General features: G+C 45.3%; 1 protein-coding gene across 1 annotated transcript in view; it reads right to left on the bottom strand.

Annotated features, from left to right (window-relative positions):
- abca2 (ATP-binding cassette, sub-family A (ABC1), member 2) overlaps positions 1-17,079 on the bottom strand; it is a 457,180-nt gene that overhangs the window by 142,919 nt on the left and 297,182 nt on the right. Inside the window, exon 12 of the mRNA XM_067969563.1 lies at positions 9,503-9,631. Within this exon, the coding sequence (XP_067825664.1) occupies positions 9,503-9,631 (129 nt within the window). The remainder of the gene's footprint in view (positions 1-9,502; positions 9,632-17,079) is intronic.

Raw genomic sequence — 17,079 nt, 5'->3', positions numbered from 1 at the left:
TTGTCAAAAGCCTTGCTAAAATCCACGTAGACTACATCAATTGCGCTATACTCATCGATCCTCCTATAATAATTTACTGAGATCTCCTGTGAGGACTGAGGTCTTCTCTCTAGACTGTTCGTCATTATACATCCTTTTACACTTGGGATCAGTCCTCATTGCTTTTTTTGTCTCCTTTAAGAACTACAAAAATACATTTACAGTTGCGGTGAATCAGAGCTAGAAATTTTAATTTGATTTGATAAGAATTGTTATTCCAACGATGTTTTGGAAGTTGGAGGTCTGTTTTCTGAATTCCTATCTCTGTGGAAGGAATTGCCAATAATGGGACGGGTAAGCTATCCCTTGAGTGCAGAAGATAAAGGGGTGATTTGATTGAGGTGTTTAAGATGATTAAAGGAGTAGAAACTATTTCCTCTGGTGGGGGAGTCCAGAACAAGGGAGAATAACCTTAAAATTAGAGCTAGGACATTCAGGGGTGATGTCAGGAAGCACTTCTTCACACACAGGGTAGTGGAAATCTGGAACACTCTCCCCAAAAAGCTGTTGAGGCTGGAGGTCAATTGAAAATTTCAAAACTGAGATTGATCAATTTTTGTTAGGCAAGGGTATTAAGGGTTATGGAACCAAGACGGGTAAACGGAGTTAAGATGCAGATCAGCCATGATCTAACTGAATGGCGGAACAGGTTTGAGGGGCTGAATGGTCTACTCCGGCTCCTATGTTCCCATCTCTTGTTGTGTAGCTGTGGAGTGTAGCGAAGTGTACAATGTAGCCATAATTATTGAATTTTACAGTGATTTAACTCAATTTAGGAGACATTGATAAACTTCACAAGGCTTCCTCACTTTAACGAACTTCATGAACTTCACTCAACAAAAGCAACCAATGTCGTCAAAACTGAATTATTTGGCCTTCCTCACATGTGGGATTGGTTCTTTTTCAAACCCAAAACATGCAGCGTACCCTGCATGCGGTTTGATGTGGAAATTCTGCATCATGCAGTCGGTCAGTAATTCTCAGCCCTCACTGAATTTTGATGAGATGTAAACTCCTTGGGGGAGACTTCTATCATGATTCATAATTACAGCCCCGAGGAACCAGCGGTTGGATTATATTTATATAGAAATATTGATAGCATGCCATAATTTATTATTAAATATCCCTCAGCATCTTTTTCAGGGGACACCAAATTCTCACCGATTTGTGCAAACCTTATTCAATACTTACAAGTACATGACTCAAGTTTATGATTCCTTCGTTTTATCCACGAGACCCACCTCCTGCTCCCTCGACCTTATTCCCACCAAACTGCTGATCACCCAACTTCCCTTCCTGGCCCCCACGGTAGCTGATATTGTTAACGGTTCCCTCTCCTCAGGTACTGTCCACCTCCCCATCAAATCTGCCATCATCACCCAACCCTCAAAAACACACCCTTGACCCTTCTGTCCTTGCAAACTACCGCCCCATCTCCAACCTCCCTTTCTTCTCCAAAGTCCTTGAACATGTTGCCTCCCAAATCTGTGCCCATCTTTCCCACAACTCCATGTTTGAACCCCTCCAATCAGGTTTCCGCCCCTGCCACAGCACTGAAAAGGCCCTTATTAAAGTCACAAATGACATTCTGTGTGACTAAAATGATAATGGTAAATTATCCGTCCTCATCCTTCTCAACCTGTCTGCAGTCTTTGACATGGTTGATCACACCATCCTCCTCCAACGCCTCTCCTCCGTTGTCCAGCTGTGTGGGACTGTCCTCGCCTGGTTCCATTCCTACCTATCCAGTCGCAGCCAAAGATTCACCTGCAATGGCTTCTCTTCCCCCAGTGTTACCTCTGGAGTCCCCCAAGGATCTATCCTTGGCCCCCTCCTATTTCTCACCTAGATGCTGCCCTTCAAAGACATCACCCGAAAACACGATGTCAGGTTCCACACGTACGCTGGCAACACCCAGCTCTACCTCACCACCACCTCTCTTGACCCCTTCAATGTTTCTAATTTGTCACGCTGCTTGTCCAACATGAGCAGAAATTTCCTCCAATTAAATACTGGGAGGACCAAAACCGTTGTCTTCGGTTCCTGCCACAAACACTGTTCCCTAGCCATCAACTCCATCCCTCTCCCTGGCCACTGTCTGAGGCTGAACCAGACTGTTCGCAACCTTGGTGTCCTATGTGACCCTGAGCTGAGCTTCCAACACCATATCCTCTCCATCACCAAGACCGCCTACTTCTGTAACATCATCCGTCTCCGTCCCTGCCTCAACTCAACTGCTGCTGAAACCCTCGTCCATGCCTTTGTTACCTCTAGACCTGATTAGTCCAATGCTCTCCTGGCTGGTCTCCCACCATGCACCCTCCGTAAACTTGAGCTCATCCAAAACTCTGCTGCTCGAATGCTAACTCGCATCTAATCCCGTTCTCCCATCATTCCTGTGTTCGCTGATCTTCATTGGCTCCTCCGGCAACCCCTCGATTTAAAAATTCTCGTCCTTGTTTTCAAAACATTCCATGGCCTTGCCCCTCCCTATCTCTGTAACCTCCTCCAGCCCTACAACCCTCTGAGCTCTCTGTGCTCCTTCAATTCTGGCCTCTTGCGCATCCCAAATTTCTTTGCTCCACCATTGGCTGCCTTGCCTTCAGCTGCATAGGCCCCAAGCTCTGGAATTCCCTCCCTAAACCTCACCGCTTCTCTCTTGCCTCCTTTAAGACGCTCCTTAGAACCTACCTCTTTGACCAAGCTTTTGGTCACATGTTCTAATATTTCCTTTGTGATATTGTAAAATTTGCAGGTGACACAAAACTTGGAATGGTAATAAACAGTGAGGAGGATAGTGATAGACTTCAAGAGGATATAGACAGGCTGGTGGCATGAGCGGACACGTTGCAGATGAGATTTAACTCAGAAAAATGCGAAGTGATACATTTCGGTAGGAAGAACGAGAAGAGGCAATATAAACTAGAGGACACAACTCTAAATCGGGTACAGGAACAGGGAAGTATGGGGGTATATGTGCAGAAATCGTTGGAGGTGGCCGGGCAGGTTGAGAAAGTGGTTAAAAAAGCATAGGGGATCCTGGGCTTTATAAATAGAGACATAGAGTACAAAAGTATGGAAGTCATGATGAACCTTTATAAATCACTGGCTCGGCCACAACTGGAGTATTGTGTCCAGTTCTGGACACCGCACTTCAGAAAAGATGTGAAGGCCTTAGAAAGAGATTTACTGGAATGATTCCAGAGATGAGGGACTTTAGTTACCTGGGTAGACTGGAGAAGCTGGGATTGTTCTCCTTGAGACGGTTGCAAGGAGATTTGATAGAGGTATTCAAAATCATGAAGGGTCTAGACAGAGTAGATAGAGAGAAACTGTTCCCATTGGTGGAAGGGTCATGGGCCAGAGGACATAGATTTAAGGTGATTGCAGAAAGAACCAAAGGTGACATGAGGAAAAATTTTTTTACACAGCGAGTGGTTAGTATCTGGAATGCACTGCCCAAGGGGGTGGCGGAGGCAGATTCAATCATGGCCTTCAAAAGGGACTGGATAAGTGCTTGAAAGGAAAACATCTGCAGAGCTATGGGGAAAAGGCAGGGGAGTGGGACTAACAAGATTGCTCTTGCACAGAGTTGGCGTGGCCTCGATGGGCCGAATGGTCTCCTTCCATGCTGTAACCTATGATTCCTTTTATGGCTCGGCGTCAAATTTTGATTGCTAATCGCTCCTGTGAAGCACCTTGAGACATTTTACTACTTTAAAGGCACTATATAAAAGCAAGCTGTTGTTGTTATTCATTTAAAAATAATTCTAGAGTTTACTGAGTCAAGGCATGTATATAGGCTACACATTACTAAAAAATGTGCAGAAAGATCTGGTACCTTTCATGTTAAATATAAGTTTCCTCCCTATTCCATCCACTGGCTGTTGACTCTAATAATGCCTTAGCCACACTCTCAAACCTGCTGCTAGGACTGAATGAGGGCCGCTGGTCTCATGGTCTGAACATCCCTCCCATTTTACCTTTTTACCCAGGAGGAAACAGCCAGTGAACATTAACAAAATATATACAATTTTGAATAGTTGAATTAATTTACTAGAAGTTCCATCTGTCTGGTCCGAATCAGGCTCTGAGAACTGAACAGTGTGTTGAATTGGACAATGTTTGAATAAAAACAACCTGTCTTCAGTTTTGTTTTTCAGCACAACACATTTACAGACCAATGATGCGACACACTTGGTATTGCTCTGAAGTCAATGCAGCAACGCAAATGAGCTAGCTTTAAAATGGCAAACTGCAGAGCCTGGGCGTGGTCTTGTACAGGGCACACAAAGCCTCAGAAACATGAAAAAGGAAGGAAGGGCTTGCATTAGCTACATCATTAAATAAATTTAAAACAGAAATAGACAGTTTCCTAGAAGTAAAGGGAATTAGGGGTTACGGGGAGCGGGCAGGAAATTGGACATGAAGCTGAGTTCGGATCGGTCAAGGCCCTGTGGGTGGCGGAGCGGGCCCAGGGGCTGAGTGGCCGGGTCCTGCTCCTACTTCTTGTGTTCTTTAGATTTGAGGTTAGGATCAGATCAGCCATGATCTTATTGAATGGCGGAGCAGGCTCGAGGGGCCGATTGGCCTACTCCTGCTCCTATTTCTTATGTTCTTATTTATATAGAGCCTCACTACCTCAGGATGTTCCAAGGCACTTCACAGTCAATGAAGTGCTTTCCCTGTAATGTAGGGAAATGCGGCAGCCAGAGTTAAATATCTAATTAAATGTTTTTTTTTAGTGATGTTTGTTGAGAGATAAATGTTGGCCAGGAAACCAGATGAAATCCCCTGCTCTTCTTTGAAAAGTGGCATGGGATCTTATATGTCCACCTGAGAGGGTAGACAGGGCCTCAGTTCAACGTCTCATCCAAACACAGCACCTCTCTCAGTACAGTACTCCCTCAGTACGGTGTGGGTAACCCGCCCAATAAAAAATGTCAGTTTCGCACGCGATCGTGTGTCAATTGGAGCCATTTAATGTGGCTTCCGGGTTTGCCGTCCGAGAAGAGAGCCCAGAATGCACGGGAGAGGGCGAAGACCGGAGGGGGGCTGCAACAAATCGTCGTCCTCACAGACGCCGAGCAGGAGGCGCTGGAGCTCAGCCGAACCCTCGAGTGCCTGTCCGTCGGGGACGCTGAGACTGGCACCCGACAAACGTGTGGTGACACAACTTTAACATTCAGCACACACAATATGAATTGATGTTAACATGCCTTGCCATCTTCAGCACCTCAGTATGCTCATCCCAACTTGACACATCTGTGATTGTGCTTAATATTGCCTTCTGTTCCCTTACAGGGCCTTCAGTGACCGCTGTGGCAGAGGGCAATTCTTCAGAGGACCTGCCGGCCTCTGAGGGTGCACCGTCACATCTGAGCGAGCCAACCACCAGCGCAGATATACAAACCTCGGTGGGTCCCCGTCCTCAGTTAGTTGGGTTCGCACATGGTGAGTTACCACACATACAAACACGAGCAGACACTGGTGGCAGGGGCAGCTATAGAGACTCCTCGTTGGTGGGAGCACTCCTCTCCCTGCTCTGCTCAGCTGGACACAGATACTGAACCCCGGGGGCCATCCTTTAAAAGGAGAATGATCGATGGGCAGCAACAAATTTGCGAGGTGCTGGAACAGGTGCGATGCGCACTCTCCACTATAGCGCAGATGATGGAGGAGTCCAGCTCCTGCATGGGTGGAACGGTGGCACAGGTGCGGGAGGGAACCTCTGAGATAGTGTCGCAGGGACGTGAACAACTCCCTGAGATACTGTCACAGGGCGTGAGGGCATCTCTGAGATACTGTTGCTGGTAAGTGCGGGAATGTCTGCGATGGAGGGAAGGTTAGCCTCCGTTGAGCATCAAGCATGGCTCACAAATGAGTCCATGACAATGGCCGTTCGGACTCACAGTGAACAACATTCTGCTGCCTTAAACAGGCAGGCAGATACACAAGCACTGGCCTTAGCAGGCTTCACACATGTCCTCCAAACTGTCGTCCAGCAGGGTGGTAGGAGTGGTGTGGGCCTGGCCCAGGGAGAGATGATGGCGAAAGGGGACATGGAAGTGGGGACACCACTCAAAGCGCTCCCACGTCTCACCCGTTGCCCCCCTCTCAACCAGTACCCGCAATGCTGCCTCCTCTCCAGGTGGCCGAATCTGCCTCTGCACAGGTGCAGGTGGAGCAGTCTTTGGAGGGGCCTCACGTGCACCAAAACCCAGTGGGCATAGGCCCAAAGCATCCAATCGGTCAGGGTATGAACAAGAGCAACCTGCCTCTATCTCTGGGGATGCACCACGTAGAAGTAGTCAGAAGCGAAAGGCGAAGGTTTTGTAAGCACAAAGGGGATGCACAAGAGTGTTTGATGGTTGGTCATGTTTTTTATTTATATTTGCTTTTTGTTAAACTCACATTAAATATTATTATTGTCACCACCACTGCCACATCTTGGCCATTCTTGATTGGCTTCTGTAATAAGGCCCTTTCATGAGGTTCACCATGGACGCTGACACTTGATGCCACCCATTGGGTCACTCTACAGTGGGTGTAGTGTAGTTGCAGGACTGTTTTGTGCGGGGGCGGGGTGCTGGTGTGGGTGCTGCTCTATCCAGGTGGTGTGAGGACTGGCCACTTCACACTGTCTGATGTTAGGAGAACCGTTTACATATCAGTGACACCCTGGCCTCACGACCAGCCAGGTGAGCCGCTGCTCTACCCATGGGTTGTTCCTTCTCCTCCTCCTGCTCAATGTGGGTGGCAGATGTGGATGGGCCCTCTTCAAGTGGCACCTCTCTCTGTTGAGCCATGTTGTGCAGGGCACAACATATGACTATAATGCCTCCGACTCTGTCAGGTGCGTATTGAAGCGCTCCCCCAGAACGATCAAGGCACCTGAAGTGTATCTCGAGCAGCCCTATAACATACTCAATTGTAGACCTGGTGGCGATGTGGCTGTCATTATATCGATACTATTGCTCAGTGATGGGGTTCCTCAGAGGCGTCATGAGCCACGTGTGCAGGGGGTATCCCTTGTCTCCGAGGAGCCAGCCCTTACGGGTGTTGGGTGCGTGGAAGAGGAGCGGGATGTTGGATTCATGGAGGATGAAGGAATCGTGGCAGCTACCAGGGAATTTGGCGCATACGTGAAGGAATCTCTTGCGGTGGTCATAAACGAGCTGAGTGTTGATGGAGTGATACCCCTTCCTGTTGATGAACAGTCCTGACTCGTGTGGAGGTGCTCGTATTGCTATGGGTACAATCGATTACACCCTGCACCCATGGGAAGCCAGCCACAGAGTGGAATCTCATTGCCCTCTCCGTCTGGCTGAGGTTGTCCATGGGGAAGTTGATGCAGTGCAAGGCCCTGCGAAACAAGCCATTGGAGACCTGCCTTATGCACTCAGTCATAGAGTCATAGAGTTATACAGCACGGATAGAGGCCCTTCGGCCCATCGTGTCCGCGCCGGCCATCAGCCCTGTCTACTCTAATCCCATATTCCAGCATTTGGTCCGTAGCCTCAGTCGTCTGCACTTGTTTGCAGACGACTGAGAGACCCCGGCGATGTCCCCGGTGGCACCCTGGAATGATCCGGAGGCGAAAAAGTTGAGCGCAGTGGTGACTTTGACAGCGACAGGTAAGCGGATGCTCCTCGACCCATCCGGGAGCAGGTCGGCATGAAGGAGGCTGCGGATGTCTGTGACGACCTGGCGACTGACTCTGAGCCTCCGTATGCACTGCTCCTCTGGGAGGTCCAGGAAGCTGAGCCTCGGTCTGTAGACCCTGTGGCGAGGGTTGTGCCTCCTGCGACGTCGCTCTCTCTGCTGTTGCCCTCCGCGCCTGTGGCGCAGCACTGTGTTGTGGAGCTCCACATGGCAGAGGTGGACGCTGTGCCTGACGAGGCTGGTGATGTTGCTCGTCCTCGGATGTAGTGGTGAATGCAGCCATGGCGCACCCCCCTCCCCCCCCCCCCCCATCCTGACGGTGTGAGTTTGAGAGGGTCCACAAAGTAGTTAGTTAAATATGTTTGAAGAGCAGAGTTTTGGATGGAAAGTAAGAATTTTGAGTGAAAATGCAAAGATCTTGCAACCAAAACTTTGTCTGAAGTGACAAGAGTGCCCTGCTGCAATAAATGACATTTTCTCCCCATCTGTCAAATAAGCATTTGCATCTCCCACTGGCTGCTAGCTGAAACACATCTGTTGCAACAGGGAGTGCTTCCCACAGCACAGGAAACACGCTGAGGATTCTTCAAAATTGCACCCCTGCCAAAATGTCGAGACAATTAAGTACTTCAACTAGCTGAACAACTAAGCAAAGTATCATTGCGCCAACTTTAATTGCCGGTGGGACTTCTGCATTCAGGAGGCGCGCATGCACCCAGACGCGTCAATGGGAAACCCGGAAGTCTGCGGGTTCGAGCTGGGCTCCGAACCGGCTCAGGATTTCCGCGATTTTCGGAGCCCCCCTGCCCCCAATGCACCCGCTACTTCACCCAAAAACTGAGCTCCTTGACTTCTGCAATGATTGTCCTGCTTACCTTTGGGTAGCTGAGATTGTTTTTTGGAAGTTACAACAGGGCTCCCTGTGAGTGTATTTACATTGGCAGCGGGTCCCAGGGAGTGTGACAATACTAGCAAGGGTTCCTCTGTAGGGTGGCAATATTTGCAGTGGGTGCCCACAAATGTGGCAATATGCAAAACGGATGAGGGCACATCACAACAAATGAAGACAGGACACAATTAGGCTCGGTTGCATTATCCCCCACACTCATCATCAAGGCTCACCTTCGAAGCATACCCTACACCAAGCAGTCACCACTGTTGGGAGTGAAGGGGAGAAACAAATGGAGAAAACATGGCAGAAAAAAAGGATCTCTCTAAAATTTAGGAACCCACAGCACTTATCTTAAGTAGCAGATAACATCCTTAGTGTCTTCAAAACAAAACCCTCTCAGAACACTGCTTCTTGAAGCACTTCAACCTAAAGTACTCTGGTTAAACACAGTGAAGTCCAATGTACTTATAAATATGCACTTGCATTGATGCAAAACTTGTTTGCAACTGTTTTCCACATCCCAATTTTTTTTTAAAAAGATAATCAAATCTGTAGTATGCATCGCGTTTGGTCATGCTAACCTCAAACGGGTAACAGGACTCCATTCCTTCTGAATAGGTCTGTGTTGGTGAAAGGGTTCATTCATTCCCCGATGACAGCCTGATGAGTTCCTGTTAGCGCTGTCAGTGGGGCAGGGGATTTGTGCTGACATGTTATATAAATGTCTTTCAAGTCAGTGTATAAATTGATATCAACCACAAGTCATTTTGCTCACTGAAAGGACTGTGCAGCTCTTCAGTCACCGTGTGACAGGAATCTGGGGAAAGGACATTGGATGTTGTCTGCCATTCCGGTTTAATATACCCTGCTAGGTTACAAATAGATAAGGTCTATGATTGCACGTACCTGCTGCAGCCAACTGATGCGATTCTGTAGCTTGCCTTCTTCCAAGAACGTGCGGATTTCTGAGGAAATGTTCAGCCAGACTGTGGCGTAGTGTGTAACATTCCCAACGAAGGCAAATGTTTCATTGGCCTGGGAGAAAAAAAAAGTCAGACACAAGCAAACTCATTAACTAACATTTCCAAGAATGATGGGAATTCGTATGCATGGTTCCAAATTGTTGACATCAAAGGAGTTTTGGTGACATTTGTGCTCGAGGTCCCCCCAAAAAAGACAACATTGCAATGTCAGCTATGCTGCTGCAGACAGGCACTTAGTGAAGGTGAGGTTGCCAACTCTGGTTGGACATATTCCAGGAGGTTTCATCACATGGCCTCTCCCTTCCAATCGCCCAGTCAATCAGCCTACTTTCCTCGTCTCCGATATTTTTATAACTAATAAACGAAGTATTCAAAGAAAATGAAAAAGAACACTTTTTTTTAACGCCCCTATGGTCTCTACATTACAGCAGTGACTACCCTTCAAATGTACTTCATTTGTAAAACGCTTTGGGGCATCCTCAGGATGTGAAAGGCACTATATAAATGCAAGATCTTTCTTTCTCCTGGGTTGCTTGCAGCAATGTCCAGGAGATTAATATTCAAGTCCTGGAGAATCCCTCAGCGGAGAGAAGAAAAGACAGAACAGAAATCACACTGGGGCTCTCTGATACACTATTGAGTATCCGGTTACATACAACAAATCCGTCCACTTAACAGAGCAAGCAAGAAATGCAAAACGGGTGCGGTCAAAAACAAGTCACTTGTCTCACCATAATTAAGGCAAGAGATTTGTTGCACTGTGACATCCCATGGCAGATGGAACAATCTCCACCAGGCAGCACAGCTTCCCCTGCCAGTTTCGCTATTCACCATCGAGAGCGTGCTTTCAAGTGCAGGTGTTCTACATGTCTCTGACTGCCTAACAGTGACACAGTAACTAGTTGGCCTTTTAGTCACCACACACTCTACTGTTTGGAATTGGAGTCTGAATTGAAATGCTGTCAAGCAAAGCAAAAGTGAGTGCATGCTGACTGCAAGGCTAGCTTTTATTGTACAAGCTGGAAATGTTCTTCACCATTAGGCTGGCAGAGAGAAGCAGATCACTGGTACCTTAAAACACATCTATAATATATTAAAAATCTTATGTCTGTCTGCATTTCCTGACTTTAAACCTTACTTTCTGTTGTCAACTTTTCTCATTATAAGTTCCTATGGTCATATTTGTAATGTAAATAGCCTTTATAAACAGGTCATGCTGTAACTACATCCTCCCACCAGAGGTGGCACCCAACTCCTCAGCATATACTGCACAAAAATTCCTATGTTCAAATCAACTGTACTTCTCTGCTTCCAAATTGTCTGTTTTTTCTAGTTAGCGATAAATATCATTAAATTGAACTATTATACAAATTTAGAACAGACTTCAAAATGGAGACCGAGCTATATTGATACCATTTCCCTGTTCTCCTTAGAGATTTGATAGAGGTGTTCAAAATCATGAACGGTTTTGATAGAGTAAATAAGGAGAAACTGTTTCCAGTGGCAGAGGACACGGATTTAAGGTGATCGACAAAAGAACCAGAGGTGATATGAGGAAACATTTTTTTTACGAAGCAAGTTGCTATGATCTGGAATGCACTTCCTGAAAGGGTGGTGGAAGCAGATTTAATAATAACTTTCAAAAGGGAATTGGATAAATACTTGAAGGGAAAAAAAACAGAGCTACGGGGAAAGAGCAGGGATGTGGGACAAACTGGATAGCTCCTTCTTAGGTCCGGAACAGGCACGATGGGCTGAATGGCCTCCGTCTGTGCCGTATCACACTATGAAACTATTGGCATGCCTTGATCCAATTTATCTCCTACCCTCGAAACCACTTCCCCTGAAGACTAACTTGGTCTCGACTCCTCCTGCGCATCACCGCAGGATTTTGACTAATCCTTAATTAAGGTTGAAGTGCCAGTGAGGGAAAACTGCCTGGGACTAGTCCACACCTCCAAGTATCCGCTATCACTGCCCGTCATCGGTATAATTTCCCCCGGCCACCATTCTGCAATGTTTGGCAACTTCTACCATGCTCAATCACTTGCCCCAAAATTCTCTATATGATACATTTTTGTTTAAAAATAGCGTGCTGTGACACAAGGGGAACTGGTTGCAAGGTGCTATTGAGATCCAATACAAGGAAGCTGAATTGACGGACAACATCTGAGTTCTAATTATTACTTAGCTTTCATCTCCATTGTTCAATGGATGCTCACAGAAGCAGTAATTGATTCCTACCTGGTAAATGCATTATGTGAATTGGGAATAGGGTATTGGAAGCTATTGCCCACTCTCAGTTTTCCCTTTAAGAATCTGATGTGGTGGGAAGAGTCTTCTTTCCATTACCCTGTAACATTTAGAAAGTAAAGAAAATCCTCCTCAAAACACATGGCATTGTGTAAATTCAAAGAAACGGGGGAAAGAGAACTTGCAAATAAATTGAATCTGCCCTTTATTTCAGAGCTAGGTTGGATGTTTCTTCCTCTGTTCTCATCATTTGAAGTATTAAAGCATTTGCATTCTGTCAGTAGCTGAATTAAATATTTTATTAAGTTCCTTACAGCTGGTGCTGCAAGATTGCAAGACCAGGCACTCTATCTGCTGATATTAAGTTTTAACGAGCTCCTACAGAATGCCTCTCGATATACCTCTACTTATGTTAATAAGCTCTTGGCTCTCTACTCTCTGCATTCCAACCAGTACAAATAATCTCTTTCTAGCAAGACTAGGCAAGACTGGGGGAGGAGGGGGTTTTGGATTCTGTTTGCAACCCAAGAGCGAGACTAAGGATGATGAATTCACTTTTTAAAAAAAAAACAGAACAAATTTCCTTGAATCCAAAAGTATATTTTCTAGTTGGTGGAGCTCACAAAAGAATGCTTAATATGTTCTTACTATATTCCTCTGCTCTAATCTTAGGCAGGCGTTGACCCATTTACAATAACTTACTGATTGAAAAATTTGCCCCTCATGTTCTGTCTAGAAGTGTTGTCTGATTTTTTTTATATTTGGAGGTTCACATATATTTCATTTGCACTTCGATTTCTACCTCCCCAAGTTACACATTGTTGCCTACCCAAGACACTGGTAGCTGACCCACTGCTCCCAGGTCTTGAGCTAACTGCTAGATGGCGTCCAAGAATGGAGAGGGGTCTATTTAAAAAAAGAATGACTTGCATAAATGTAGCACCTTTCACAACCACAGGATGCCCCAAATCGCTTTACAGTCAATGAAGTACTTTTTGAAGCGTTGTAATGTAGGAAACGCGGCAGCCAATTTGCGCCCAGCAAGGTCCCACAAACAATAACATAATGACGAGATAATCTGTTTTGAGATGTTAGTTGAGGGAGAAATATTGGCCAAGGCACCAGGGAGAACTCCCCTGCTCTTCTTCAAAATAGTGCCATGGGATCTTTTACTTCCACCTGAGCAGGTAAATGTCTCATCCTAAAGATGGCACCTCTGACAGTGCAGCACTCCCTCAGTATTGCACCGGAGTGTCAGCCTAGACATTCTGACTCAGAGGTGAGACTGCTACCACTGAGCCACAGCTAACACATTTACAGTGTGACAAGTTTACATAGGTAGTTCCCAATATAAATGTGGACATAAGAATTTATAATGAAAGTATAAAACTAAGGACAGAAGGTACGACTTTAAAATGGGGACTGAGCTACATCTGCGCGCCCTGCTCCGATTATCCCCCAATCTCGAACCCGCTTCACCTGAAGACTAGACTTGATCTCGACTGCCCATGTACAAGGCTACGGAAGACCAACTAGTAAAGTTAAAATGCTAAAACAGGGCCGTTGTTGAGGCATTTTGTTTCTTTATTACAATTCAAGAATAAATTTCTTATCCTTCAGACAAAATGGGTATAGGATCTGTGCTTTATCACTCAAGGTCATGTTGTTGGAAATCCTCCTCAGTGACGTGAGTTTAACCTCCTTTATCAGACTGGTTAATGCACTCACGTTAAATTCCTGTTATTTAGTCGCAACCATTGATTCATTTACATCAAATTACATCGAAACTATAGCACAGAAACAGGCCATTCTGCCCAACTGATCTATGCCGGCGTCTATGCTCCACATGAGCCTCCTCCATCCCTATTTCATCTAACCCTATCAGGGTACCCTTCTATTCCTTTCTCCCTCATGTGTTTATCTAGCTTCCCCTTAAATGCATCTATGCTATTCGCCTCAACTACTCCTTGTGGTAGTGAGTTCCACATTCTTACCACTCTCTGAGTAAAGAGGTTTCTCCTGAATTCCCTATTGGATTTATTAGTGACTATTTTACATTTATGACCTCTAGATTTGGACTCCCCCACAAGTGGAAACATTTTCTTTATGCCTATCTTATCAAACCCTATCATTATCTTAAAGACCTCCATCAGGTCACCCTGCAGCCTTATCTTTTCTAGAGAAAAGAACCCCAGCCTGTTCAGCTTTTCCTGATAAGGATATCCTCTCAGTTCTGGTATCATCCTTGTGAATCTGTTTTGCACCTTCTCCAATGCCTCTATATTCTTTTTATAATATGGAGACCAGAACTGTGCACAATACTCCAAGTGTGGTCTAACCAAGGTTCTAAACATGTTTGATATGACTTCTTTGCTTTTCAATTTTATCCCTCTAGAATTGAACCCCGGTGCTTGATTTGCCTTTTTATGGTCTTATTAACCTGCATTGTTACTTTTAGTGATTTGTGTATCTGTACCCCTAGATCCCTTTGCTCCTCTATCCCACTTAGATTCTTATTTTCCAAGCAGTATGTGGCCTCCTTATTCTTCTTATTTAAAATAAATCAGTTAATTAAAATTGTGCAAATAGGAATTTAATAAGGGCACTAAACATAACACAGAGGAAATTAAACCCCCTGAAGCCAATAAAGATTAGATAATTACTTTTAATACATCTATGCAACAGCGAAGAGTGACAATGTCCCAAAGCACAGATGGTTCAAACCAACACAGACACATGCAAAATATCAGAATATGGCCTACAGCTTTGGAAAGATTGAATAGAAAAAAATATCTTCATCTAAATGTGCTGTGAAGATTCTATAATTTAGTGCATTAAAAATGGAGGTTAACCCCGATGGTTAAGGCAATGTGTAGCTGAGCACAGATCAGGAAGGACGTAGGTTGGATCACCGATCCAACAGAAAACAGAGAGTAGGGGTTAAAGGCAGTTACTCAGACTGGCAAAAGATGGGAAGTGGTGTTCCACAAGGATTAGTGCTGGGACCACTGTTGTTCACCATTTACATAAACGATTTGGGCTCGGGAATCGGAAATAGAATTTCGGACGACACCAAATTGGGGGATATAATTAATACTGAGGAGGACTGTGACAAAATACAGGAAGACATCAATAAACTTGCTGAATAGGTAATCGGCAAATTCATTTCAATATAGACAAGTGTGAGATGTTATATTATGATAGAGAAAAAGGAGGCCACACATTCCTTGCAAAATAAGAGTCCAAATGGGCAAGAGGAGCAGAGGGATATGGGGGTACAGATACACAAATCATGATGAAGGTTAATAAGGCCATAAAAAAGCAAACCAGGCATTGGGGTTCATTTCTAGAGGGACTGAATTGAAAAGCGGGGATGTTATGTTAAACTTGTGTAGAACCTTGGTTAGGCCACATGTGGAGTACTGTGCACAGTTCTGGTCTCCATATTATAAAAAGGATATACAGGCATAGGAGAAAGTAAAAAAAGATTTACTAGGATGATACCAGAACTGAGAGGTTATACCTATCAGGAAAGATTGAACAGGCTGGGGCTCTTTTCTCTAGGAGACAATGTTTCCAATTGCAGGGGAGACCAGACTAGGGGCCATAAATATTAAATAGTCACTAATAAATGCAATGGGGAATTCAGGAGAAACTTCTTTACCCAGAGAGTGGTTAGAAGGTGGTTAGAGTGGCTACCACAAGGTGTAGTTGGGGCGACTAGGATAGATGCATTTAAGGGGAAGCTAGATAAACACATAAGGGAGAAAGGAATAGAAGGATATGTTGATGTGGTTAAATGAAGAAGGGTGGGAGGAGGCTCATTTGGAGCATAAACACGGCATAGGCCAGTTGGACCGAATGGCCTGTTTCTGTGCTGTACATTCTATATAATTCTCTGTAATATTAGTGTTAGCTGATCTCTGCTGGGGCAGGGGACAGGGGGCAGAGGCAGTCTACAAATGGCCTCTTTGCCCCAGGAAAGAAATCAGCAGTGGGAATCCTGACAAGGGCTCCTGCTCCAGATTGCTATTCGATGATGCCAATGGATGTGCACATTGGGGATTTTGGGTAAGGACGCGATCGGGTTCAACTGTGATGCTCTACCTCCGACCACCTCACGTGCAAATACCCTGCCGACTGTCTCTGTCAAAACTCTTGGGCAAAAGTCCTGGAGATAACTTGTTCCCAAAGAAGCGTACCATGGTAAGGAGTCATGCCTTCAGGAGAAGAAGGGATGAGAAGAAAAATGAAGTTTGTTCAAATTAATTGTAACTACCAGCTTTTGACTAATGAACCTATTAGCAACAAGGGCCTGCAAGGCTTAAACACCTGTCCACAAATGCCCCTCACAAGAGGGCCTTCCATCTGATGTGGAAGGGCATTTAGTGATAGGAGACTGCCGATACGAAGGTCAAAATTACTATAGTTTTACAATTTTGACAGGATTTAGAAGTATTTCCATAACAAAAAGGTACTGATGGCACAGGGATTTGTACATCTCATATTAAGACTCAACTTTCCTTCAAAAGCATTTATTTTCATCAAAAGTTTTAAGTTATGAAATTTGGAGCCATTCATACTCCTGTATGAGAGTCCAATCCTGGATTCAATGAATCAAGTGGATAAAATGTGATAACAGTGATACCCCTCAAGGTCCTCTTTCAGGATCCAGTCCAACTGTGCTGGGGGCATCTAATGACAGAGTACCTTCTGTGGCACAAATGGTTGCAGTTGTGACATTAACAGATTATCACCTTCAGACAATATAAATTCCGTTCCACCATGTCTAATTGTAATGTCAACACGGTTGGACAGCTAAAGATGCAAGCTTGATTGAACACTGAATACCAGTACAATTCGATTCACTCCACGTGATATCAAGAAACAGCTGAGTGCACTGGATACAACAAAGGCTATGGGCCCCGACAACATCCCGGCTGTAGTGCTGAAGACTTGTGCACCAGAACTAGACGCGCCTCTAGCCAAGCTGTTCCAGTACAGCTACAACACTGGCATCTACCCGACAATGTGGAAAATTGCCCAGGTATGTCCTGTCGACAAAAAGCAGGCCAATTACCGCCCCATCAGTCTACTCTCAATCATCAGCAAAGTGATGGAAGGTGTCATCGACAGTGCTATCAAGCGGCACTAACTCACCAACAACCTGCTCACCGATGCTCAGTTTGGGTTCCACCAGGACCACTCGGCTCCAGACCTCATTACAGCCTTGGTCCAAACATGGAC

The sequence above is a fragment of the Heptranchias perlo genome, chromosome 31 (assembly GCF_035084215.1).
Source record: "Heptranchias perlo isolate sHepPer1 chromosome 31, sHepPer1.hap1, whole genome shotgun sequence".
In the NCBI taxonomy this organism is placed as follows: domain Eukaryota; kingdom Metazoa; phylum Chordata; class Chondrichthyes; order Hexanchiformes; family Hexanchidae; genus Heptranchias; species Heptranchias perlo.
Note: the sequence above shows the minus strand (reverse complement) of the source record. Positions and strands in the feature narration are given on the sequence as shown.